Here is a 25677-nt window from a genome sequence, read left to right as displayed (position 1 = left end):
TTTTTTTTTTTTTTTTTTTTTGCCAAGCCAGAATGCTTTTAAGGGATCAAAATAATTTTCTCTAGAATATGATTACCAAAAATCAGACAGAAATTTCCAACCTTTTTACTCTTGAGGATGTAGGCAGTGTCTGCAGGTGAGCAGACAGACAAATGATGGAGACAGTAACACAAGAGAAATATCAATGCAAAGCATTGTGTTCAACAAATACTCACAATTTACTCCTGTGTGTAAATGACCATAGTAAATGAACGTAACTGGACAGAGAACTGGCCCAAGTGAGCATCTCCTCCAGGCTGTTAGGAGTTCCACGAACGTCTAAGGTTAAGTATCAGTCTATTTGGGTTCACAAACAAACAAGTAGTTCATCTAAACCACTGAGCAAAAAGACTAAAATTAGAAAACTTGTTTATGAGGAGTCTACTTGGGATTTGTATTCATAAAGGCAGATAAGGGGTCATGGTCAAAATACACATAAAGATATTAGCACCATTTTTTGGAGTTTTTTTGAAAATAGTTTATTAGATGCTTGAAAGAGAAACCTGACTTTCCAAAAGATATTTGTGATTTCATATCCCCTTGGATTTACATGGGTTTGGCTAAAACTTGACAGAGGTTGGAATTCTCTACGCTGAGTTCCTCAGCATTCTAATTCTCTGGAATATTAAGGTTTCTTATGAAAAAGGGTTTTGTGTTCAAATGTTTGGGATATTCACTTTTAATTTCTATAACTTAATGCTTTAACATCTACAGAATGACCACTGGTTATTCCCAAGTCAACCCTGGCTCGCTTAAAACATCTGGAGAATTTAGGCACCCCCAGACCATCTCCTCTAATAGTCACAGTGAACATGGGTTCAAACTTAGCTAGCCAATGCTAAAACCGTTTACACTGCCTTGCCCATCCCTTTCTGAGGAAACTGCAATAAAGGTGCTTGGCCAACAGTTCTGCTCTCTCTCTGCCTCATGACCCTTCCCAGCGGCCTTGTATGGGTGCTGTGTTCTCCCTGGGAAACTGTGAGCATAATAAAACTGTAGAAATCTTTCTGGTTTCTCGCTGTGATTTGCGTCTGGCCTCACCCAAGTAGTATGGTTAAAACAAAATTGTAGATGAGGAAAAATCAACCGTACTTTACCACAAAAGCCTCAGAGTTGTTAATATGTAAACGTGCATTCTAAATTTTCAGTGTCACACTTTCTTGGCTTTGGAATCTTTCCAAGCAGTATATCTTACGGAACTAGCATTTCTGGGGTCCCCTTTGGGAGGCACTCTTCTGGAGAGATACTGATTATCTGTCCAGGAGATTTGGTGTGTAGTATTTTCTGAAGATAAAAATGCACTGACATCATAGTGAAATGAAATCAAACATTATAGTTTAAGGAAAGCTCAATTCCCATATGAAATTTGGACTTGCCCTTCACCAAGGATTTGGCACAAAGACACAAAATGGTAATATTTGAATTCACATAGGTTGTGGAGTCCGTATATTTTAAATTCCATACATCTATACCCTTCCTAATATTTGAATAAGGCTTTTGTGCATAAGACAAGTGCTTGTGAGATATCTTCTCAAGTGCATTCATTAGGAACCTCAATCTCAAACTGTCTAAACAGAACCTATTGTCACATCCCCATTCTACTTTCCTCAAATGACATTTCCATTTAGCCATTCACTTGTACCAGAAACCCAGGAATCTGTCGGTCCTTCTTTTACACAGTACCCATCCATCACCCAGGAATCACGTCCTGTTAGCATGTTTCTTACCAGATCCAGCCTCTCCATTTCTAATACAGAGATGTCCAGACCATCATTATCTCGTATCTCAGTCATTTTCATGATGTCCTAATTAGTCTCCCTTTCCCTCATCTTGCCCCCAACCAGTCTTTCCTTCATACGAATACCAATGGGATTTTTCTAAAGCACGTTTCTGATTATGTTATTCTTTTTTCATAAACTACCTGCCAATCGATTTGCCGTCATGCTATACAAAATGAAGTCCAAACTCCTTACTCTGTCATGACCATTTGTCTACTGACTCATTCATGCTCTCTTTTCCAATCTTCTCTGGAAATACAGATACAATTCAGTCATATTAGGCTGGCGGCTCTGCCCCCACATGGCAGGCTGTGATATGCGTGGTGCTTTTTCATCTTTTGCCTCAGATCACCTTATTCACATCAGCTACCCAACAATATCTATTCATCTTTCAAGATCATGCTCAAGAGTGTCTTTCTCTATGAAACCGTTCCTGGTCCCTTTCCTATCTCCCCACAATATACACTCTACAGATTTTTATTATACTTACGTGTTCACATGTTTGTTTTTCCATACTAGATGGTAAATTCCTAGAGGTAAAAGCTTGTGTGTAATGAACCTTAAAATCTCCAAAGCCTGACATAACACTTAATATACTGAGGAGTATTACACAAACGATGTTTTTAGTGAAAGGACCATCATTTCTTTTAACACACAAACTAACTATGTACTGTATACTCCTGATTTTACATTACGTATTACTGTGATTGAAAAAGTGCCTCTAAATTAATCGCCTGGTACTGCTTCCACCTTTCTAGTATGACTGGAAAGTGAAGAAGAAACACATATTTCTCTTTGGAATTTTTCCTTTACAGAGCAGTGGATCTCATCTTTTGTCTTGAAATCCCATCATTATGAATATTTTGGAAACCAGAAAAAAAAAAAAAGATCTCCAACTCTGATTTCTTCTTCCGAGTAAATATAGCTACCTAGGCAAGTATCCATGATAGCACCACGAGCATACAAGTATTCTTCCAGTCCTCCTATTTCAGATCCTTAGGGGGTAGGAATGAGTGACACCTTCCATCTGCCATGTTTAGAAGAGTGAAACATAATGGAGCCACTTAGGGCTTGGAAGAGGGTACCAGCATCTAAATTCTAAATTAACCAATAGGCCTCAAGGCTGAGACTCTGACAGAGAGTGATAACTATTTGTGTCAAATTGTAGGAACAAAAAGGAAATATGAGTATTTGGTTTCCTGAAAACACATTTCTTGAATTAATCAGAAGTCATTTCTTGAAAATTTTAAGAACCATTCCAAGTTGTTGATTGATGGGAATTTTAGTCCTGGGTGAAACTGATTAGGTATCAATCCTTAATAAGGGTCTATAAAAAGAAAGCAGTCAAATTAACCACACTTAAAATCATTTCTGTCTTTAATTCCCCCTCTTTATTCTCTTCTAGAATTGTTATAAGAGAAACACATCTTTAAAAAAATACCTTCAGTGAAAGAAAAATGTTTTCGAAATGGGTGATTCTCCATTTTCTCAATATGCTGGATACTTTTATGAAAACACTTTAGTCCGATAGATACAAAAGGCTTATCCTCTGTTCCAATGATATGTTGGAGGATATTGTCTGAGAAGTGGCAAGGCTCGGTAGGAGGCAGTAAAGGAGATGCTTTGAACTTGAAAGAAACAGAATAGAGCTTTAATACTTACAGCTGTCCTCTTCTTCAGTTATACATTTCACAACATAACAGGCGTAGATGAACCCTGCCAGCTGAAACAGAACAGAGAAGCTTTAGACAGGAGGCAAAGGCAATGGGACTGGACCTCACTGGGGGAGTGGCTTTTCAAAGGCAGGCAGTTTATGACTTGCCAGAGTCAGTGTTCCAAAATGGTGGTTCTTCATACTGAATCTAGACTTCATTGTGGATTCTTGATCCAAGCGATGTCTATCTTCCTTATAAATCAATACATTGTTCCTTTTTCTCTGAACTGTGTTTATGTGTAAGATTTGTTCATTGCCAGGCAATCTAAAACAAATTATTTTAGGTGCAGGAAAAAAATTATGGTCATTTGTTAATGGAATAACATTTGCTCTTGTGCCAATCAACTTCTAATTTACTTTCATTAGCCAAGAGCCTTAGATTCTAAAATTAGACTCTCATCATCTATTAGAAACATGTGTTGAGAGAAAAATATTGAGATTTTGTGGTATGCTGCATTGACAATGTGTAAATAAGAAAGACCTTGATTTAGACCTGTAACAGGAACCCGAGCATGCTAAGCACAATTAGGATGACTTGTTACAGAGAAGCTATGGGTGGATACCTGTAGGTAAGACATATCACGATGCATTGAATTTGGGATTGTACTCATCACATCATCCTTTCTGAAACATGCTGCAAAAAGGTCCCTATGGTCAGAGAGTCTTTGCTCCCTGAAATTATTAAGGAGCACAGAAAAGTTCTTTGATATCTAGTCCCTCAGATGGAGTGGTTTTGTATTTCTTTGTATCAGTAAAATATTTATTTAGTGAAATTATGAGTGCTGGTGAAAGTATGGAAAACTCATATCATTTCCTGATAGTGGCATTCCCCCTCCCCAAATATTCCTGTTTGGGGGAACCCTTAAAGGATGGAACAGTGATGAAGATTATTCTCAATGACATTTCAGAAAGGCATTGATCTGGTTGAGAACTGACTGCAGATGACAATATTTGGGACACTATTTGGCATGGGGGAGGGAACATCAGGAAATCCTGTAGTCTTCCAGCAGGAAGCTAAGGCATAGGATACACTGATAGGTATTTAATGAGCATAGTATTATCTGGAGAAAAAGAGGGGTCCAGTTAAAAGAGAAACTAGAAAATCCCTAATTTGGATTTGAGGGAGAAAAGCATATCCTGGCGGATTCTAGATCTCTTCCAAAGAGAACTGGCATGAGATAAAACAGCGATAACCCTGCTTGGGGGAGGAACGGATGAGGAAGAAGACCCCTGAAACACATTTCTCAAGGGCTTTTGTTTTCACATCCTGGACGAGAAGGAATGTGTACCCTTCCACCCCTGGATGTAGTTTTTAAGCCAGTACACATAATGGAGAGCTACGTAAGATTACCACTAATATATTAAGTTAGTTTTCTTAAAAAAAAAAAAGTATATCGTAGAAAAATCATCAAATCAACATTTTTTCTTTAAATTATATGTTGCTATGGGCAATAAAATAGTGGTAGTAAGAACTCTTTCCTTATAGGATAGAATCATCAGGCTGTTTTTACAGGCTTATTTTTAGAGGACAGGGCGGTATTAGAAACTTGGCTAAGATTTTGATTTGACCAAACAAATTACATAGTAATTTGAACATTTTCATAGGTACTGAAAAAATAGACAATATTAACACTTCTTAGTCTTTTATCCACCAGGATCCATGAAAATGTTCTAATTGAGTGAGTCAGTCCCATGGGTACTCTGTCACTACTTAGTACTTGGATCTGACTGTGGCTAGTTAAAGAGGCTGTGGTTTTGGTTAAGTCCCTTGGGTACTGCCTATATAGCTCCTTTCCTTCCTCCACAGGAAGTCCTTACCATCCTTGGCTAAATGCTCTCCATTTATCAATAATTTATCTCTTCTTTTCAGTTTTAAATACTGACTACTTGAATTATCTATGAAGCAACCTTTTCCTAGTCACAAACTTTTCTTTTGATTTTCACTCATCACTTCATGACTTCTAAATGAAAATCTAGGTAGAGAGCATTGATAAATTCTGAGATTCAGGGCCAATAAATTTAAACTCCTCATTAAAGTGTCACTAGATTCTGGATTATTAAGTGTACTGCTCTCCCAGAATGCAGCCAGGCACTGTATTCTGCTTACCAGTGATCTTTTAATTGTATTCGGTTGCATTCTTTAACTATCAGGGGAACTCCTTTGATATAAAAGTAAATCCTGCTGCATTTCATTACAAAAGCTTGCTGATTAAGAGAACTTTAGCTTTTAAATTGGTCACCTCTAAATACAAATGGAAATTAGTTTCCCCAAAATTAATCAAGATTCATAAGCCTCTGTTATCTTACAATTTTCCTATACCATATAAATTTATAATTTAATTTTTACTCCATACTAATTTATAAAATTTACTTACAGACAGGGGATTCAAATCATTTGTAACAACTCTGAATGCTTCTTTTAATGTGCAACTCCTATAATTGTATGTGGGCTACAAAGACAAACTTAAGCCAGGGTTTCTCAACCTTGGCAACATTGACATTTGGGTTGGGTAACACTTTTTTGTAGGGTTTGTTGTGAATTATAGGATGCTTAAGCAGTAACAGCCTACAATCAATCCAGTTGACAACTGTGACAATCACAAATGTCCGCAGACATTGCCACGTGTCCCTTAAAGGATGAAATTGCCCCAAGTTAGAGTCACTGTTTTAGATGTAGTCCTATCTTCAAGGAATTTGCAATCCTGTAGCTGGGATACACATATAATTATAACGTGAGGTAGATTAAGATGAATGTCATGAGGAAGGAAGAAAATTGAATGCATACTATGTGACAAACAGTAAACTGCGTCTTTTCACGCATTAGCTCATTAATTCCCACCACCACCCTTGGAAGAATGTCATATGTATTTCTGTAGAGGAGAGGTAATGGATCTTGCTTTTCTGGAGTAGGTTCATGGAGTGGGAGAGGTGTGGGTTGTGTTCGGAGAAGAGCCTGTAGTTCCATCTGCGAGTTTGGGGATCCCATACCAAAGCAGTGGAAATAGAAGCTGTGAAGGCAGATTAGGGCTATGACTGGAGGGTCTTGGGTGTGTGTCAACTGCAAATCTAACTATGTCATTTTCTACACAATACACTTAAGAATCACCTCATCTTCATGGATGAAGAAGATGTGATACACACACACACACACACACACTAGAATATTACTCAGCCATCAAAAAGAATGACATCTTGCCATTTGCAACAACGTTGATGGAACCAGAGGCTATTATGCTAAGCGAAATAAGTCAATCAGAGAAAGACAAACAACATATGATTTCACTCATATGTGGAGTTTAAAAAACAAAACAGATGAACATAAGGGAAGGGAAGGAAAAAGAAAATAAGATGAAAACAGAGAGGGAGGCAAATCATAAGAGACTTTTACCTCTAGGAAACAAACTGAGGGTTGCTTGAGGGAGGTGGGTGGGGGGATGGGGTAACAGGGCGATGGGCATCAAGGAGGGCTCTTGATGAAATGAGCACTGGGTGTGATATGCAACTGATGAATCACTAAATTCTACCCCTGAAACTAATAATACAGTATATGTAAATCAAAATTGAATTTAAACAAAAAAAATTTAAAAACCCATGCACTTCAAAAAGATTAAAAGGGCATGCTTAACTTCAAAAAAAAAAAAAAAGAGGAACACCTCATCTACTGATAAAGTAGAAAAATTTTCATGGAATACAAATCCTTTCTAATGTGATCCTTAGCTTCCTTTCTAGCCTCATTTCCCACTACTCCTAGTCTTGAAATTGATGCCAATAGTAAGCTGTTGGTAGCCTGCCAACCTACATAAGATGGTTTCATTCTGTTAACTCATTAACCCACTCTGCCAACAAAGCATGTACATGCCCTATACCTCCCTGCCATCCCCACTCACCCTTGCACCTCTGAGTAACTCTAACTCATCCTTTAAGACTGAATTAAAATACAGTGTCCCCCAAGAACTGGCAATCCAACCCCAGGATAGGTTGCAGGGTTGGTACTTTGGAAATAGAACTTGAGAAATGGGAGGGCTCTGAGAGGGAATAATGAGGGGAGAGGCGAGGATGTCTTCCAAGCAGAATTCAGGAAAACTCTGGGAAGCTGTGGATTATGCTCAGGGAGGAGCAAGCAGCCTGGCTGGTTTAGAGGAGTTTGGGCAATGGGAAAGGAGTAATAGTACACAAATTAGAGAACAGTGACCCATGTTGTCATAGTAGATCCAAGTACATGGAGTTAAGATAAAGTTATTTTACTTTGTTCTTTATTTAAAGATAACTAGAATAATAATGAAAGATACCAGTGGTATTATATTAGGCAAACATACAGTCATTCATATATATATATATCTATATATCTATATATAGATATATAGATATATAGATATATCAACAATAAGATATTCTAGTTATTTTAGTCTTTGGCATTCAAAGCAGAGCTAAGGCTAAATTTTTTTTTATTCATCTTTTCACCTTGATACATCTAATATGATTTGTTCATCTCTAATTCACCTGATAGGGAATTCATATCATCTTGATATCATTACTGGCTGAAAGGAAATGATATTTTCTTTCTATAACTAATCAGATTAAAATTCTTTTTTGTATCTACAAACCAAATTATGATTGCATGTCCCAGAAACTCACTTAGAAGCTAATAGATAAGAGGAAACCAAAGCCTTTTGGTAAGTATTTAAAAAGATTCAATTGTAGTAATTGAAAATGTAACAACCTTAGTGTTTAAAAATACTATCTCCTGGATTTCTCTTTCCAGGAAGTTGGAGTACGCATAGCTGTCCCTAACCCTTCCACTAAGTACAACTGAAAAAAACAGTACATTTTATATATAACAAATATAGGAAGATTCTGAAAAGTAGAAAGAATGTAGATTGGCTAGGAATCTTAAGAGCCAAGGAAAATGGGAACGAGTTCCCTATTTTTCTTTCATTTCCTATATACTAGACCTGGAGCTGAAAAAGCTCACAACTCAGAAATGCCAACACGCACATATCCAAAAACCCTAATAAAAGCCAAAGGACCAGGAAAGGGACAGCCTAGTAAGACAAAATTTTAAGACAATAATAGCTCTTCTTTCGTCAACACCACAGGAAAATCCGTAGTCCCTTTCCTCAACCACAGCAGCAAAGAGTGGAGGGCCAAGACTCCTCCCATCACCATGCTGGAGGGTCTGAGATGTGAGGCAGAAAGCTGGACTTGCATTCCTGTCAGGAAGGAGGAAGACCCTCTCCCTAGTGTCAGAGAGAGACCACATGGGGAATCTAGACTTCTAGCCTCACTCTGTAGTAAGGAGGTATACTTCCTCCAAAGAAAAACTCAGGTGGTGTTGGGGACATCTAGTGGAGAATTGGGATTTTCACCCACACCCAGCAGTAATAAAGGCAATCCTCTGCCTCCATGGTGTCAGACAAAGCAACTGGGAACAGTAACAAGGTGCTGGTACCCGCCCCCCCCCAGCCATAGAGATAACAGTGACGGCCACGTGGGGAGCAAGAGCTTCCACTGTCTCCCAGCCTTAATGAGAAGCCCTTCCCTACTTCAGTTTCAAAGAAGGATAAGTGGAGAACCTGGACTTCTAGCCCACTTGGCAGTAATGAGTGTGCATCCCTCCTTCCCCTGCCAAAGCAGTGTATCAGAAGAAGCCAGCTAAAAGAAGGTTTAAGAAAGATCTAGAATCTCAAAGCATAATATCCCTAATGTCCATGTTTTAATTTAAAAGTACTCAACATGCTAATAAGGAGGATCTCAAACTGAATGAAAAAAGACAATCAGTGGAAGATAACACAGAGCTGGATGACAGAGATGTTAGAACCACTTGTCTGACAAATACTTTAAAGTAGTTATCATAAAAATGCTTCGACAAGCAATTATGAACACATCTGAAATAAATTTAAATAATAGTCTCTGCAAGGAAACAGAAGACCTAAAGGAGAACCGAATTGAAAATTTAGAGCTGAAAAATATGCCAACAACCAAAATAATAATAAAACAACTCAGCTCCAGAATGGAAAAGAATCCATGAACTTGAAGATAGATCTGATGTGGACAAGAGAGAAAAAAGTAGATTGAGAAAAACGAACAGAGCCTCAGGGACCTTTGAGACCATAATAAAAGAGTTCACATTTGTATCATTGGAGTCCTAAATAAAAGCAAAAGATAGCATTACTGAAAAAGAATAGTGGGCAAAAACTTCCTAAATTTGACAAAAGATGTGAAGTTACACGTTCAAGAAGCTGAGTGAAGGGGCGCCTGGGTGGCACAGCAGTTAAGCGTCTGCCTTCGGCTCAGGGCGTGATCCCGGCGTTATGGGATCGAGCCCCACATCAGGCTTCCCCGCTATGAGCCTGCTTCTTCCTCTCCCACTCCCCCTGCTTGTGTTTCCTCTCTCGCTGGCTGTCTCTATCTCTGTCGAATAAGCAAATAAAATCTTTTAAAAAAACCAAAAAACCATATTTAAAAAAAGCTGAATGAAGCCCAAACAGGATAGGCCCCAAAAGATTCACACCAAGCAAGACATACGACAGTCAAAATGTGAAAAATCAGAGACAAAAATCTTGAAAGCAGAAAGAGGGAAGTATTTATGTACACCGTTCTGAAAAAATGGTTTGTGGGTTTCTTTAAAAACTAAACATACAACTACAATACAACCCAGCAATTGCACTCCTGGCCATTTACCCCAAAGGAATGAAGATGTGTTCACACGAACAACTATACACTAACGTTTGTAACAGCTTTATCCACAACAGGCAAGAACTGGACACAACCCAGATGTTCTTCAGTGGGTGAATGCTTAAACAGTGGTGTGTCCACATCATGGAATATTCCTCAGCAATAAAAGGAAGGTACTATTGATATATACAGCAACCTGTATGAATTTCTATAGAATCATGCTGGGTGAAAAAAAAAACAATCCCAAAAGGTTATATACTGTATAATTCCACTTATATAACATTCTTGACATGACAAAATCAAAGAAACAGAGAACAGGTTAGTGTTTGCCAGGGCTAAGTTAGCTGGGAGTTACGGAGAAGTGGGACGTGGTCATAAAGAGGCAGCTGGAGGGATCCTTTTGGTCACAGAAGTTCAGCACCCCTACTGTGTCAATCCCCATAGTGATACCGCGCTATAGTTTTGCAAGATGCTACCACCGGGGAAACTGGGTAAAGGGTAGACAGTCTCTCTCTGCATTATTTCACACAATTGCATGTGATCTATAATTATCTCACAGTGAAAAGTTTAATTTAAAAATACCGTATTTTAGGCAACTATTATTTATGGTAAAAAACATTTGTATTATAACTTCTAAATTTGCAAATATACGTAAACATGGTAGATATACTTGTTTTCTTAAGTACAGAGACACATTTTAATTCAGAGCCTTTAGACCAACAGAGAAGTCTACAAGAGTTTTTGATGTTGATACTACATAGAATCACTGTTTAACACTCTTTTTTGCCTGGGGTTAGAGATGGGGGTAGCAAACACTATTTTTTATTTGCTATTATCTCTTTCTCAAATAAATTAGTTTTATGTTTCATTTATATCAAATCATCTATTTTTGTTCTGAGTTCATAATTCAGATGCTATAAGCCCATGCTTTTTGTAATATGGATTTGAACAGAAAGATATTATACCCTCACAAAATATACTTTAAAGTTGCAAATGATTTTACTTGCTCTTTTGTATCTTACTCCATTTACATAGTTCGAGATTGCTTCAGCAAAGGATTCTAATATGATTATATCAGTGTTATTAATGAAGGTCTTTTATATGACATATTTATGTGGGCTGGTGTATCATCTATCTTGTCCTCCAGACGATTCTTATCCCATACTATTCCACTGACTGGACTGTTAGAAAGCATGTTGCAAATTTTTTTTGCTACGGCTAATCCAGGTGCAGTTATCAACCTACCTTCAATAACTCATGGAGGATTGCCTTTAGGGCTATTGTGAACGTTCACAGCCTACTGAGTCAGAAAAGCTTTTCAGAGGATCAGAAACATATCTTAATACCAGCCTTTAGGTATTGTGCCGCATCACCAAGCATGACTGTATTAAACACTTTTTAAAAGATTAAAAGTAGACGCACATGCAAACTTGTACTGTCTACTTAAGGCTGGGAAATGGACTGAACCAAATGCCAACGCTGGCTTAACCAATAATTCCCATTATAAACTGGCCTCTGGAGACTGGTAGATTTCTTCAGGCCAAACTTACCAAAAAGTTATCTGAGTTCAAGGGAGTCCAAATGGATTAGTAAAGTTGGCAGAGCAAAAGATATTCAGGTGGGGTAAAAGGCAACTAATAAAATTCAAATGTCATGATGGTGAATACCTCTTTCAGAGTTTAAATATCAAATTAGTTTTAAAAACTGTATCAAGAGCAGTAGTTCAACTGTTCTCCACATATGCCAGTTGAGAGGTGATCAAAGAAATATTATGTAATGCAATAGAGCTGTCACAAGATGCCTTCAGTTTTTGAGGTAGGAGCCATAAAAAAGTCCTTAACCAAAACTGTTCATTGAGAATAACTGGGTTATGTTGTACATCTAAAGCTAATACAATATCATATGTTAATTACATCTCAATTAAAAAAAAGCGATTAGGAAATGCAAAAAGCAACCTATCAACAACACCCTACTATTTCAAAAGTAACACTAAGTTTAAGACTGTATAATATAATTGGGACCCTGATTAATTATAATGTAGCATTTGAGAAAGAAAGTGCAGTTTAAAAATGTTCTGTAAAATATAATCAATTAATATTGTCCAGCAAAAAAAATCAAAGAAATTAAGTACATAATTCCTTTGTGAGAAAATGGTTCAAGTAAAATAATTTTTGCTCAGAGATAACAAGGAACTGAAAGCAAAATTAATGATACAAATAAGACATATGCAGAAATAAATTAGCCCAACTTAGGTATGTCAACATTGATAGACAAGGCTAACAATGTTCACTGTATTTCATTGGAGGGAGCGAGCTGTCCCAGTGATGAAGATGGGAATACAAGGCCGGATTCTTCTGAAGAGAGGAGAATTGTATTGCAATACTAGTTGCAAAAATAACCTCTTTTAAAAAGGTGCTAAAACTATGTTCACACTTTTTCTTTCAGAGGGGTTACATTACAAGGAAAAGGTAGAATATACAATGCCCCTGGTCCTGCGGCACGTGTTACAACACTATATTTCAAGAAATCATAAATGACATCATGACATGAATATATATCTATATTCAGTATAGATATATATTCATGATGTCATTTATGATGTGGAGACTATATACTGAAATAATAAATGACATCATAAGAATATTTATATTATATAATATATATATGGAGACTATACACTGGCTCTGTGTCTGATTAGAGACCTAAACTCTGAAAAGAACAATGATAAAGAGATCAGTTCAAAATTGAGGGCCAGTTCCAATGGGCATGCTTTAGGCATCTCACCTTAAGTCCTATTCTGCAGGATATTTAAAAATTCTTTTTTTTTTAGGGGCGCCTGGGTGGCACCGCGGTTAAGCGTCTGCCTTCGGCTCAGGGCGTGATCCCGGCGTTATGGGATCGAGCCCCACATCAGGTTCCTGTGCTGTGAGCCTGCTTCTTCCTCTCCCACTCTCCCTGCTTGTGTTCCCTCTCTCACTGGCTGTCTCTATCTCTGTCAAGTAAATAAATAAAAAATCTTTAAAAAAAAAAATTCTTTTTTTTTTTAAAAGATTTTATTTATTTGACACAGAGAGAGCACAAGCAGGGGGAGCGGCGGGCAGAGGGAGAGGGAGAAGCAGGCTCCCCTGCAGAGCAGGGAGCCCAATGTGGGGCTTGATCCCAGGACCCTGGGGTCATGAACTGAGTTGAAGGCAGTTGCTTAACCAACTGAGGCACCCAGGCGCCCCTAAAAATTCTTGAGGAAGGACAACAATGATCTGATGATCAAAGTTTGTCATTAATGGAGGGTGCCTATACAAGTAGCGTGGCCCTAGGTTATCTGAAGAAAATTACTTTTTCTAGAACTAGGGAGGCAAATAGCCTCACTTCCTTCTGGTCTTGTCCTCAAAATGCTGACAGTGTTCAGTGCTGGTACCATAAATAAGAGACATACCCAAAGGAATTGTAACCACACTGTAATGGGAGACAGAGAAATGAGATAGGATGAGAAAACTTCCTGGATCATTGGAAGTTCTTAATAAACTTTGTGATGATGATGACGACAACAGAAAAGTCCCCATGCAAGCTGATTGTTGACTGCTTCCTGGGAACATCAATGAGGACCAGATGACCTCTGTGATCACTTCACCTCAGAGATTTTATAATGAAGTAATGCGTAAATTATCACTGTTTAGAAATAAAGATTTGGAAATCACAAGTGCATTCAGATGTCTCCTGTGCAAATAAGCTGTTAAACTAGCATTTGTCAAAGGGCGACGTGAACACATCCACCCATGCTTGAGTAGTAAATATTCTGTATTTTTTCTTGTTAAAGTAACTCTGATGAAACACAGTGAGCCATCTAATTTTTGGGAATGATGAATAAAAAAATTATTTTTGGTTTCTAAGATTCTGTCTCGTTTGCATTTCTCAGGGACTCTGGGGTCATCTAGGATCCTTAGAATAATACAGCTATATGGGGGGCACAAGGTTTCTGTCTGGGTAGAAGGCATTCCTTCCAATTTCATCTGACGATACTAATTAGACGAGATCCCACTAGACACCTTTCTGGAATTGACCCAGTTGTCATCTTCCAGTTAGAAGGGACCTTCCATTTAGGTGTTTGTTTACAGAAACAGGGGTTGAGTCAAGAAATATACTAAGAATCATAAATCTCATTAGGCAAACTACAGATCTGACCTCAAGCTCTTTGCTGGCTCTATGCGTGTTTTGGCATGGCCAGCTGGGATAACCCCATGGCTTGGAAGCCAGTGCTATCCTCTTAAATATATAAGAAATCCTTGGCCTAGGCTGATTGGTTATGTGTGGAATGTAAGAAAGAGTTAATGTTACCTAACTTTGATGAATCTTCATAAGGCATTTTTTTCTTTTGGCAGATAATGAGTGTCAGACGAGATTGCTAAATGACAAACTCACCAATATCAAAAATAATTTATTGGTTAACATTACATAAAAATGATGTCAACAAAAACAGAGGTCTCGCTGTACTAAGAAAGGAAAAAATGAAAAAGAAAACATCAGAATATACCAGCTAGAGAGAAAAGTTGCTTCAAAATGTTACAGTAAACTTAGATGTATTACTTGGGGTTTGAAAATATAGTTAAAAGCGAAACTTAGAGCAATTGGTCCATTTACCATGACATCTGTGGGAATAAGCTTTATGCTCTATGAAAAGGTATTTTATGTAGCATTCAATGGAGCTTGCTTCTGAAGCAAAGTACTTGCTGCAACACGAGGCAGGGGATGATGAATGGGAGGGAAGGTAGTAACAGAAAAAGAACCCCAAGGGGAATAAGATATGGATTGGGGAAGACACAAATTTGAAGACCAGTTTTTTTCCCAAAGCAATTTTAAAAGGCACAAAATTGAATCTAACTGTTACTTTTAAAAGGCCCATCAACCCTATCCATGTGCAGCAGTAGAATCTAGTTGGATTGAGTAAGTTTGGAATCAGAACTTGGCTATGATTGGTGTTCTTCACTGACCCCTTTTTCCTTTCCATCTGAGTTACTAGAAATTCTAGATTATCTTCTTTCTACATAACCCATAGGCAATATGAGGGCGCAAGACACTATATCAACTACCTCAGACTGAAACTATTTCACTAATTGCTAGTAACAGGATTATTACCATTTGAGAATATATAAACTAGAAAAACTGTAAGTGTATTTGTGTATTTTGCTTTTTAATTTTTCCGTGTTTAAACCTCAAAACAACCAAACATCTAACTAACCCTTTGTATGGCAGGACGTAGGAAAGGAAAGGCTAGTGATTAATATACAAGGTAACAGTATTGTTGGAGTGCTCACCACATTCTGGGTATATGCTAACATCTTTACAGCTATTGTCCATCCATTCTTTCCAGAACCAAGGAAAGAGTTCTATCACCATCCATGATTTGTAAACGAGAAAACTGAGGCTACAGAAATTAGTTGATGTCCCAAGATTAAGAGATAGAAGAGGACTTGAATCATGTCTACAAACCTGAAATCCTATATTTTCACTCTTACGAAGTATTCTTAACTTCTCCAACAGGCAAATCTGACAACATTCTCAAGTGAAGGGAACTAAGATTCTAAGAATCAGAGTAAATTCACATTCAGGAAAAAAATTCCTAAAATTAAGTTCACCTAGTTTTCCAAGTTGGAAATCTGGACATAGAGGATAGTACTGAGCTTTGGATTGGCAGATCCTGGAAATCAGCAAGAAACAAACTGGCTGAGCTACCAGACGAACCACAGGACTTAATGCCACTCATGGGAAACCTGTAGTATGCGGGAGAACTGGAGTTTTCCTCCCACTCATTTAATTATCATTTCAGTTCTCTTTCAGTGGTTCCAAGTCATCATGATTTTATAGTCCTCCTCTGAATTGTTTATAAGTGTCTCTAAACAGAAGCCCAGAATGGGCTTCAAATACCAGAAGTATATTGGTGAGCCACTAATTACCTTCAGTTTACTGCTGGTGATACTATAAATAAAGCTGCCCTAAACATTTTCTACAGATCTTTTGTGATCATAGTATTTTTATTTCTCTTTAAGAAATACCTACTAGTGGAATTGCTGGGTCATTGCAGGGTAAGAGCCTGGTGGTTGGAAGTGGTCTGAGCCTCTGGAAATAATTAGCAGACAGTACAAACTGGATTCTTCAAGAATATAGATTGCTATAATCCAAATTGTAGTTTTATTTTTAATTTTTTGGTATGTTTGTACAATGTGATCATCTTCTCAACATCTCATCATACCTGAAAGTAGTAAAGTCTTGCTATGCATTCATATATGAATAGTACTTTGGGGAACTGAAGGAATCAAGGTGACAGTGTACAAAGGTGAGATGTAAAGAGATAACTGAGAATTCAGTTAAAGTAAGAGTGGAGTTAAAGGCATCTAAAAAGACCTCCTCCCAATCCCCCCAGTGATATTGGAGAATACATTGTGTATGGTATGGGAGTTTGGGCTTTCTTTTAATCCCCCAAAATAAGTCGATCCCAGTAGACTGGAAGACTTTCACTGGAAAATGAATAAGCATTATGTCCAACACTTAGTAGGCTCTCAAAAATTAACTAGTTTCAGGGTGCCTGGGTGGCACAGCGGTTAAGCGTCTGCCTTCAGCTCAGGGCATGATCCTGGCGTTATGGGATTGAGCCCCACATCGGGCTCTTCCACTATGAGCCTGCTTCTTCCTCTCCCACTCCCCCTGCTTGTGTTCCCCTCTCTCGCTGGCTGTCTCTATCTCTGTCAAATAAATAAATAAAATCTTAAAAAAAAAATTAACTAGTTCCTATTTCCACCTAGTTCCAATGTTGTCTCTTGGGTGAACTCATTTAAATAGTTATACTTTAAAGATTTCATGATTAAGTAGTGATAGGAAGATACGCTTCATATACTTTACCAGCCAATGTGAGGATAACAATGTGAAATCGTAACTATAAACATACTTTGAGCTCCTAGGAGAAACATCTTATTTTTAATCACATCCTCCTCATCTCCAAATGTTCATCAGACTTAGACTCTATTTAGTCTTTCCCTCAAGAAGGAAGACAGGCTTTTATTTCTTTTTTTGTCCCCATTCCAAACTGATCCTCTCAAGTGGTTTCTGCTTCTTTCCTTTCTTCTTCTCCTCCTTCTCTCCTTCTCCTTCTCCTTCTTAACTTTAAGGGTGTAAAAGTTGAGAACTGTAGACTAAATTAGAATTTTTATAAAAACAGCTTCTAAAATTGAAGTGGGGCTTAGAATTGTGCCTCCTCCATTTAAAAATCTTTCAAAAAAGTACTTATTCTTTATTAGTAAATTCATTCATATTTCTGAGCTCTAACTTCCTCGATTTATGTCAAACTAATTCTATCTGGATTATCAGTTCTTATTTTCTCCCTCTAATTATTATATCATTAACATTTTCTCATTATCCACTTGTCAAAATTATCAAGGAGAGTACAACATTGATGATTTCATTAAGGAAGCAAGAAGAGAAGAGAAAATAAAAGAGAGGAAAGGATTTGATAAGTTTGTAAAGATATGGAAAAAAGATTGCTTGAGAATGGCCCCCATGCAGGGATTTTTTTTTTAAATTTATTATTTTAAAATTGTGATCTAGATGCTGTAAGAACCAAGTTTTCATTCTTTTAAGTCAGCATATTAGTATTTACGCTGACTTGTAGTTTTTCCTCCACTCCAGGAAAATACGTGTTCCATCACATTATTTTTTTTTAATTACATTTGAAAAGATACAAAGGAGCACACTCTTCATGACCACAGCATCAGAAATCAGAGGGAGAGAAAGTCGTCTGCTTTTTTCTTATCTTTAAAGATGCCGCCATTATTAGCTGTATCTCCTAGAAAAGTGAGGCTTGATGACAATCATCTCCTCACTTTACCTTAATGACTTCAAAACCATTGAAATCTCACTGTTGAATGTCATTGCTGGGTGCATTTGTGTGTGTGTGTGTGTGTGTGTGTGTGTGTGTTTGTGAATGCGGGTTTTAAGACAGAAAGAAATACTGTGTAAGAGAGTACATTCTGTTGATTTTCATTCCTTTATGAAGGTGGATTGAATTCTTTTAATATTAGCCCAGTCTGCTTCTGCAGATCAATTTTCTAAAATTAAGACAGTTTAGAGATATTTTTTCTATACCTACATCCCCCCCGCCATCTCAGAAGTCCCCATCTCGAATTCGTAAGATTCCTTCTCAATTTTTCTTCAGAGAGCTGATCCCCAACTACTTGCAACTTCACTGTCCCTGTCATAGACCATATTCCATCTTTACAGCTTCCTGAAAAGCAGGGAGACTGCAGTTCATCATCTCCGATGAACATATTCAATCTGAGAGTCTTCGTGAATCATAATAATTAACATTTATATGGTACTCATTCTGTGCCAGACACTGTTCCAATGTAAAGTCTCTTACGCCTCACACTTTATGAGGTAGCTATAATGATTATGCCCTCCTTATAGATGAGGAATTTGGGGTATAGAGAAGTTCAGTGACTTCTTTGAGGTCACCCGCTAGTTAGTAGTAGAGCCAGGATTCAATCCCAGGCTGGCTGGCTCCAGAATCCAGGCTCCTTATGAGGCTGTGCTGCCCGCTCAGCCCAGGACCCAAAAGGCTGCCTTCTCCTTGGCACTGTGGATTTTTAGAATATCCACCTCATGGACTAAAATTTCTCCCTTGAACTATAGCTGTTTAGGAAAGTAAACATAAATAAATACCAAAAAGCATAACTTTCCTTCTGGGCTTTAACATTATATATTTATTAAAATCTTATATAGAAAATACATTCGCTTATAAATTTTTAGGCTATGAAAAAACTTTGCCCATGTGACAGTGTATTTCCTTGATTACACTTTATTTTGCAGTGGTAAAAATTTTAGGCTCAGAGCAACTATTTCCATGTATTATTGACATTTAATGGAACACCTAAGCCTTTAACCTAAATTGTACATCTATGAGTAAGGTGACACGAACTATAACAAAGATGAAATATGGACACCTAATATAAAAAAGGAACTTTAAATTTTCCTAGAGGTAAAATAACTGAGAAAAAAACCACTTGGCACAAAAATACTTAAACAATTATCAATATAGAGTACCTGTAATTTGAAACTTGATACTCTAGTTATTGTTAGAGAAATAAAAAATTTATAAACCACCGTTTTATCTCTTAGAAAATATAGTATAATAGAAAGATGTCACAAAAATGGAGATGTATAATAACATATTTAGGCTGTATTAAAAGTGAAAGACAAGGCTATCCTAGAGATAAAATGCAGGGCCCACTCTCGGGAGCCTACACTATGTGGGAAGGCAGGGGAGCACACGCACACGCACCATCACACACAGCTTGAGTCAGGGGGAAGACACATCGCAATGATGGTGCACTTTTTTATTACATTATCATTCCCTTTGCCACTATCATGGGGTGAACTCAGTGATTAAAAGGCAGATGTAAAAGAGGTGAAAAAAGCCACTTCCTATTCTCAGTTCTTCTAGCCCAGAATTCCGGCTCTTTTCCCAACTCAATAATGCCAGTCTCAAGTATAGTGCCCTTGGTAAAAATCGAGCATAGGGTAGGAGAAAGCCAAGGGCATCGGCATTATCAGAGAAAATTCAATGACAGACTGTTGGAGAGAAATATGAAGTTCACAGTTATACAAAAATATCTGTGGAGGCTTCATGAACAATTTAGACAGATTCGGTTTAATCTTTTCTCACAGGATGGACTGAGTGTGAACAGAGATCTCTGCATATTGTTTCAGGACCAAAAATCCTTAAAAGCCAAACTGCAAGTGGATTCAGAAGGATGAGGGTTGATTTTCTTCTCTGCCAGAGATGCTAGCCTCAGCCACAAGGAGCAGAGTATTGAAGTGGACACAGCAAGGGGCATTCTCCCATTCTGGAATCCTCCTAGGCTAGACCACTTCAAATTTCTGTTTGGTTCCCTTGGCCCTGACTCTGTAGATGCTATTGGTACTGTAGGAGCTTGACCTCTGTAAGGGAAGAGAAATGTTCAGGATAGTAAAAGAAAAAAAATCTTTATTTCAATTAAACCAGGGTCAAGAGGGTTCTGAAGCTGCCCAGTGCAATCACCCTGACTGGTACAGTTTGGTTCCTTGCAGTGTTATCACAGCTAACGTGGCAGGGTCACCGCTCAAGCTGAATGAAAGATTGAAGCTACAGGCATTTTCCCCCTTCAGAGATAATGTTCTCTTTATGTTCATGTGGAATTACGATACATTCTTTCATGATAAGCTGCAGTTTTACCTGTATACAACTATATTCTAGTCAAAGAGCTTTTGGGGGAAAATGAAATGGGATTAAACAAATAATGTAATGCTTTCTGGGTGGTCAGAGTTTCCTAAATAATTCAGAACTTGAATATATTGTTTGGAGAGGACTTCAATTTATAATGCAGGTTTTAATCTGTCCTGGATCAACTTCTCAGGTAAAATGATTAATCCAATGGAGGAAAACAGAAGTTCCTTTGAGGAGATTAAAGACTGGCTTTGTCCCAGGAAAGCTGCAAATGAGGGCTCAGAATGATTGGGCTCAATTAGCCTCCTGGGAGAGTGGCAGATGCAGACCTCACTTCTGAGTTCCACTTCTGCTCAAAAATTTTCTGAATACTCACTCTTGCCTTTACTACTCGTAAATCCATTGAACACTTAATATTCTAAAATCCCGTAGTTAGAAGAGATGAAGCATTTTCCTTCATGGAAGTAAAGAATGTGCTCAAATTATCTGATTACCAAATATTGACTGAGTCCCTTCCATATGCTGGGTCTAAGAGTAGTGGGAATACAAAGGATTGAGGGGTCAGGAAATCAAACCTTTCTCTTTCTGTCCCCTCTCGAATTGGAAACTGAACTTTTAAAAATTATCACCAGATTCCTTGGCAGTATCTCTGAGCTCCATATTGTGTTACCAACCGTCCACCAGACATCTCCTCTTTGGTGTCTTAGTAGATATCGCAAACTCACCATGCTCAAACGAAACTTCTGCTCTTCTCCCTAATATTTGAGTGCAGCCACAGCCTTTCCGTTTCAGGTGATGACAGTGCTATCCTTCCAGATTAAATCCTATGCCTGTGGACTCGTCCCTGGTCTTCTTTCATGCCACAGAACCAACCCATCAGGAAGTTGCTGTAGGGACTGCCTTCAAAGGATGTCCAGAATCTGACTCCTTTAACCACAGGGTCTCCCAGATCTAAGTTGCCATTTCTCTCAACTGGATTGCTGCCATAACCTCCTAACTCACCTCCCCACTTCCCACCATTTCCTCTTCACCTGTAATCTACTTGCAACACAGCAGCCAGCATGATCATTTAAGAATGTAAGTTAGATCCTTTGTTCAAACCCTCTCTGGCGTTCCAGTTTACTCAGAGTAAAGGCCCAAGTCACTGCGATGGCTCCCAAATATGACATAATTTTGTCCCCGCGTTGCCTCTCTGACTTGATCCCGACCTCTTGCTCTTCTTGCTCACTTTCTTTAGCTACCATGAGCTTTCTTGCTATTACTTGAACGAAGAGACCCATGGCAGCCGTTAGGCACTGGATATTCTCTCTGTACGTCCTTCCAGTTTTGTTCAAAAGTTACCTTCTCAATGAGGCTTATTTTGACTACTCTATTTTAAACTGCTCCTTCCTTGGCACTCTCAATACCTCTCATCATTGTCTGTTATTTTTCCATAGAAATTTCATCTGAGTCGTAAATACGACCTTTTTATTCCATTTCTAAAGTTAATGTGTGGTTGATTTGGGTTATTTTGGCACTAGTAATCTGGATAAAAATTTCTGGGTCTGTTCCCTTTTGGGGAAACTGAATATAAATTGCATTTGGTACTGGTATTCTGCTCGGAGAAAACTCCCCCCAAATTTCTTCCATATTCAAACTCACTTCCAACCTTGTTCACCCTGAAGGCCTATGATCCCACTTCCATTCTAGTCTTCATCCTCCATAGGTGATTCTTCCCCTGTGGTTCAGATGCTTCACTCTCCTGCTTCCTTTTTCATCAACTACCCTTACCTCCACCTCTACCCTTACATGTTCCCATTCTACTGAACTTTTCCCCTCCAAAAACAAAAACACTAAATTATTTATAAGCCTTCCATTGATCTCTCTTTCCCTTCTTCTTCCACTCCCCCCTCCACCCCTTCCTATTTATAGCCAAGCTTTTTGAAGGATCATTCTACCCTGCTCTTCCTATGTCTTTCATTCCACAACCCAAAGCAATCAGGCTTCCACTTTCTCCACTCCATTAAAACTCTTCTAAGCTGATATCCAATGACTTTCAGGATGCTAAGCCCACGGACCTTTACACCTTATTTTACTTGGCTTGGCTTTAGTCCACTACTGTTAAAAAACTCCCAGAGTCTTAACATTCTCATGTCCCTCAGCTTTAGTTACAATAGTCTCTTTCCTCCCCATGTATCGATACATTTCAGTCTCCTTTCTGGGTTCTTTCTTATGAACACTAGGTAATTATCATTCCACAGTTGTCTCCTGGCCCCTCTTTGCTGGGCACCTCACATACTTCTGTATTTGCTCTCACAAGTGCGCTGTCCATGTGCAAGCTCACTTCTGCTACTAGGTCTTGCAGACTGCTGTCAGCTTGCCCATGGGCATCACCACTTGAGTGAGCTGCAGGCATCTCAGATGCACCCTGTCTAGCACTGAGTCCTCTTTGCTCTCAACTTTGGCCCTCCTCTCTTGCTCCCTGTCTCAGTGAAGTGCATGGTTATTCATTCCATCATATCAGCCCGAATCTCAGAGATAATCATTGACACCTGCACCCTTGCCTCCAACTTACTAAGCCCCATTTCTACTTACTATGGATCTATAAACTCGGGTCTTGTTTTTCCAACCACACTGCCACTGCTTTCGTTTGGGACCTTGCCATTTCTTGCACAGTGTACTGTAATAGGTTGCCAATTCATTTTCCACAGCGCTGCCAGAGAGCTCTTTCTAAAAATGAAATCCTATCATGTCAGTCTTCTTTTTAAAAAAGTCCTTCACATTCCTTCAGGACAACATTCAAACTTTTTTTTACCTGGCATAGGCTGTATTTCAAGATTTGCCTCCTGCCTGTCGCACAACTTTATTTCTATTGCATAGACACACTGAGCTACCTGAAGTTGTTCATAAATGCCATTCAAATAACTCCCCAACAGCTAACAGCTGTTGCCCCCTCTTGCTCCTTCTGCCTGAAAGGGAACAACTGCATTCACCTTGAGAACTTTTTCTGTTTGTTCAAAACTCAGCTTAGATGTCATCTCCTCAGTCTTTGTTTGGGGTCCTTAGTTAGAGAGGCAAGCCCCTTCTTTTTAAAATTTAGTTTAAATCTCACTAAGTTCAAAATTAAGCTATGTTCACTAAAAAAAAGAACTAGAAAGAGAAAAATAGAAATTACACTTCTGCCATTTACTTAATCTCTGCTGACATGCTCTTGTCTATCCTATCTGTCCAATAAAATGTATATATCATACACATATAAAACCACAGTTTTTAAAAAATGTTAAATGCCATCATATTAAATATACTGTTTGAAACCCACTTCTTTTTCCCTCAGCAAAATATTGTGAACACCTTTCAATGACAAGGAATAGAACTCTTGATCATTTTTTAATGTTTACTTATGGTCCATTCTATAGATGAAGCGTAATTCGCTCAGTCCCCTATTATTTTCAGGTAGCTTCAATTTTTTTTGGTTAAAGATTCTATTAAAAACATACATATTGGTTCAATTATCAATTATTTCTTTAGGACCTATTAGGAATGACATTGCTGCATCATGGACACTAACACATTTCATAGCTTTTGCCAAATTTCAGTTAATCCTTCTATAAACAATTTCAAGCTATATTTTAAACACAGCTTAAACCAGGAAAAGCATAATACTTTTTGAATTACTTCAAAGGTACAAGTTCTTCAAAATGCCTTGTGTGAAGAAATTGTCTTAGACAACACATATTTTTCTCTTGGTTCTTGAAGAAATTAGAAGCAAGGGCTGTTGGACTGGTCAAGATGCCCATGGAGTCAGGATTGTTAGGGCAGTCATAGAGGGTTCTGAGAAGCTTTAAAAACAGAACATGGTGAGAAGAGCCATTCCCAGATTTCCTCTTGTTCCCTTTCCTTCCCAACTTGATAGTTTTCCTGATGTGGCAAAAGGAGGATAAGCTGTGGATGTATATATATTTTTATATTATTTAAAGAAAAGGGACAATTTGGTGTAGGTTTGAAAGAAAGCCCTAGTGAGGGCATCAGTTAGAAAACAAGTGAGAATCATTGAGCTAATGTACCAATCAGTCCTCTGGAGGTTTAATAGTCTTTTAAGCAGCCTCTGGTGGACTTAGAACAATCAGATGATAAGAGGTAAAATAATGAATGAGAGAGCAGTTAACAAGAGAAGGCAGACTTCAGGCAGTAAAGAGAAAAGGGGGGAAAATAAAAAAGAGAAGAAAGGAGATTAAAATGTGTAAATTATACAATGAAATCTTGAAATGGATGATATTGAGGCAGTTAAAATAAAAGATATTGTCATCCAGAAAAATGGAAGCCAAACCTTTTAATACCTCACTCCAGAAAGTCCAATGCTGTAGGAAAATGGGATGGGATAGTAAGGTGTTTGGCGGCACATTGTTCACAGGTAGGTAGCTAGAATTTTGCTGAAAAGATTAGTGAAATTTTATCACCTCCTTTCTCTGAAAGACTCAAATGAGTTCAAGAGTGTGATGGAGACCAAGAGGTAGGAAACAAAATTTCCAAGGGGAAGAGCAGCTGGCGTGAGAGGCAGAGCAGAGGCCAGCTGGAAGGAGGGCTGGAGTTCCAACCAGGTCCCAGAGATGAGGGCATCATATTGCAAGATTTAGTTAGGCGTTTTTGACTTTAAAACTTGATGCTTTCATATATTTAAAAGAACATGTTTGGTTGGTTAATGTTTTCCTCTTCTGTTAAAGCAAATATGTACTCTATTTTCTCTAACCCTATTGAATGTGACTGTTCTCATTTGAGGGAATCTATTGAAGTGCTGACAGAATCTGTCTCTGGAGAGGGCTGCTACCTGCCTTCAACCAAGTCGAAGATAATAAAAGAAAAAAGTTAACTCCTGAATTTCTGGAAGAAGGCGAGGTGTAAAACTATGTACACCGATCCTCCCTCTTCCCCACTCCTCTACCTAAAACAAGAGTGTCAAGATAGTGTATGCTTTGGGGACCTAAAAACGGTCTGCCCAATTCATGAAATCTTTTTGTTAGATTTAGGATTAAGGGTTTGCTTTTGAAAAGCAAATAGGGCCTGAAGTTGCCAGGTAAACCCATCCATCACTTGTAATTAATCTAGCAATCTCAACCGTCCTGAATATATTTCAGTCCCTTTACTATTAAATGCGCCTGAATGAGAACAAGAAATAAGAAGCAATAAAATGAATAAGTGTGTCTTTTAGGAGTGCTGCTTGAAACAGGGAAAACAATATTTCTCGT

The 25677-nt window shown here is 38.2% G+C and overlaps 1 protein-coding gene across 4 annotated transcripts in view; it reads right to left on the bottom strand.

Annotated features, from left to right (window-relative positions):
• The window catches only part of NKAIN2 (sodium/potassium transporting ATPase interacting 2), a 968851-nt gene that overhangs the window by 33425 nt on the left and 909749 nt on the right, over nt 1-25677 (bottom strand). For all 4 annotated transcript variants that reach the window (XM_034669080.1, XM_034669081.1, XM_034669082.1 and 1 more), the window contains one exon: nt 3480-3540. In XM_034669080.1, the coding sequence (XP_034524971.1) occupies nt 3480-3540 (61 nt within the window). The remainder of the gene's footprint in view (nt 1-3479; nt 3541-25677) is intronic.

Source organism: Ailuropoda melanoleuca, chromosome 10 (assembly GCF_002007445.2).
Source record: "Ailuropoda melanoleuca isolate Jingjing chromosome 10, ASM200744v2, whole genome shotgun sequence".
Taxonomy (NCBI): Eukaryota; Metazoa; Chordata; class Mammalia; order Carnivora; family Ursidae; genus Ailuropoda; species Ailuropoda melanoleuca.
The sequence above is the reverse complement of the archived record's forward strand: the minus strand, read 5'-3'. Positions and strand labels throughout refer to the sequence as shown.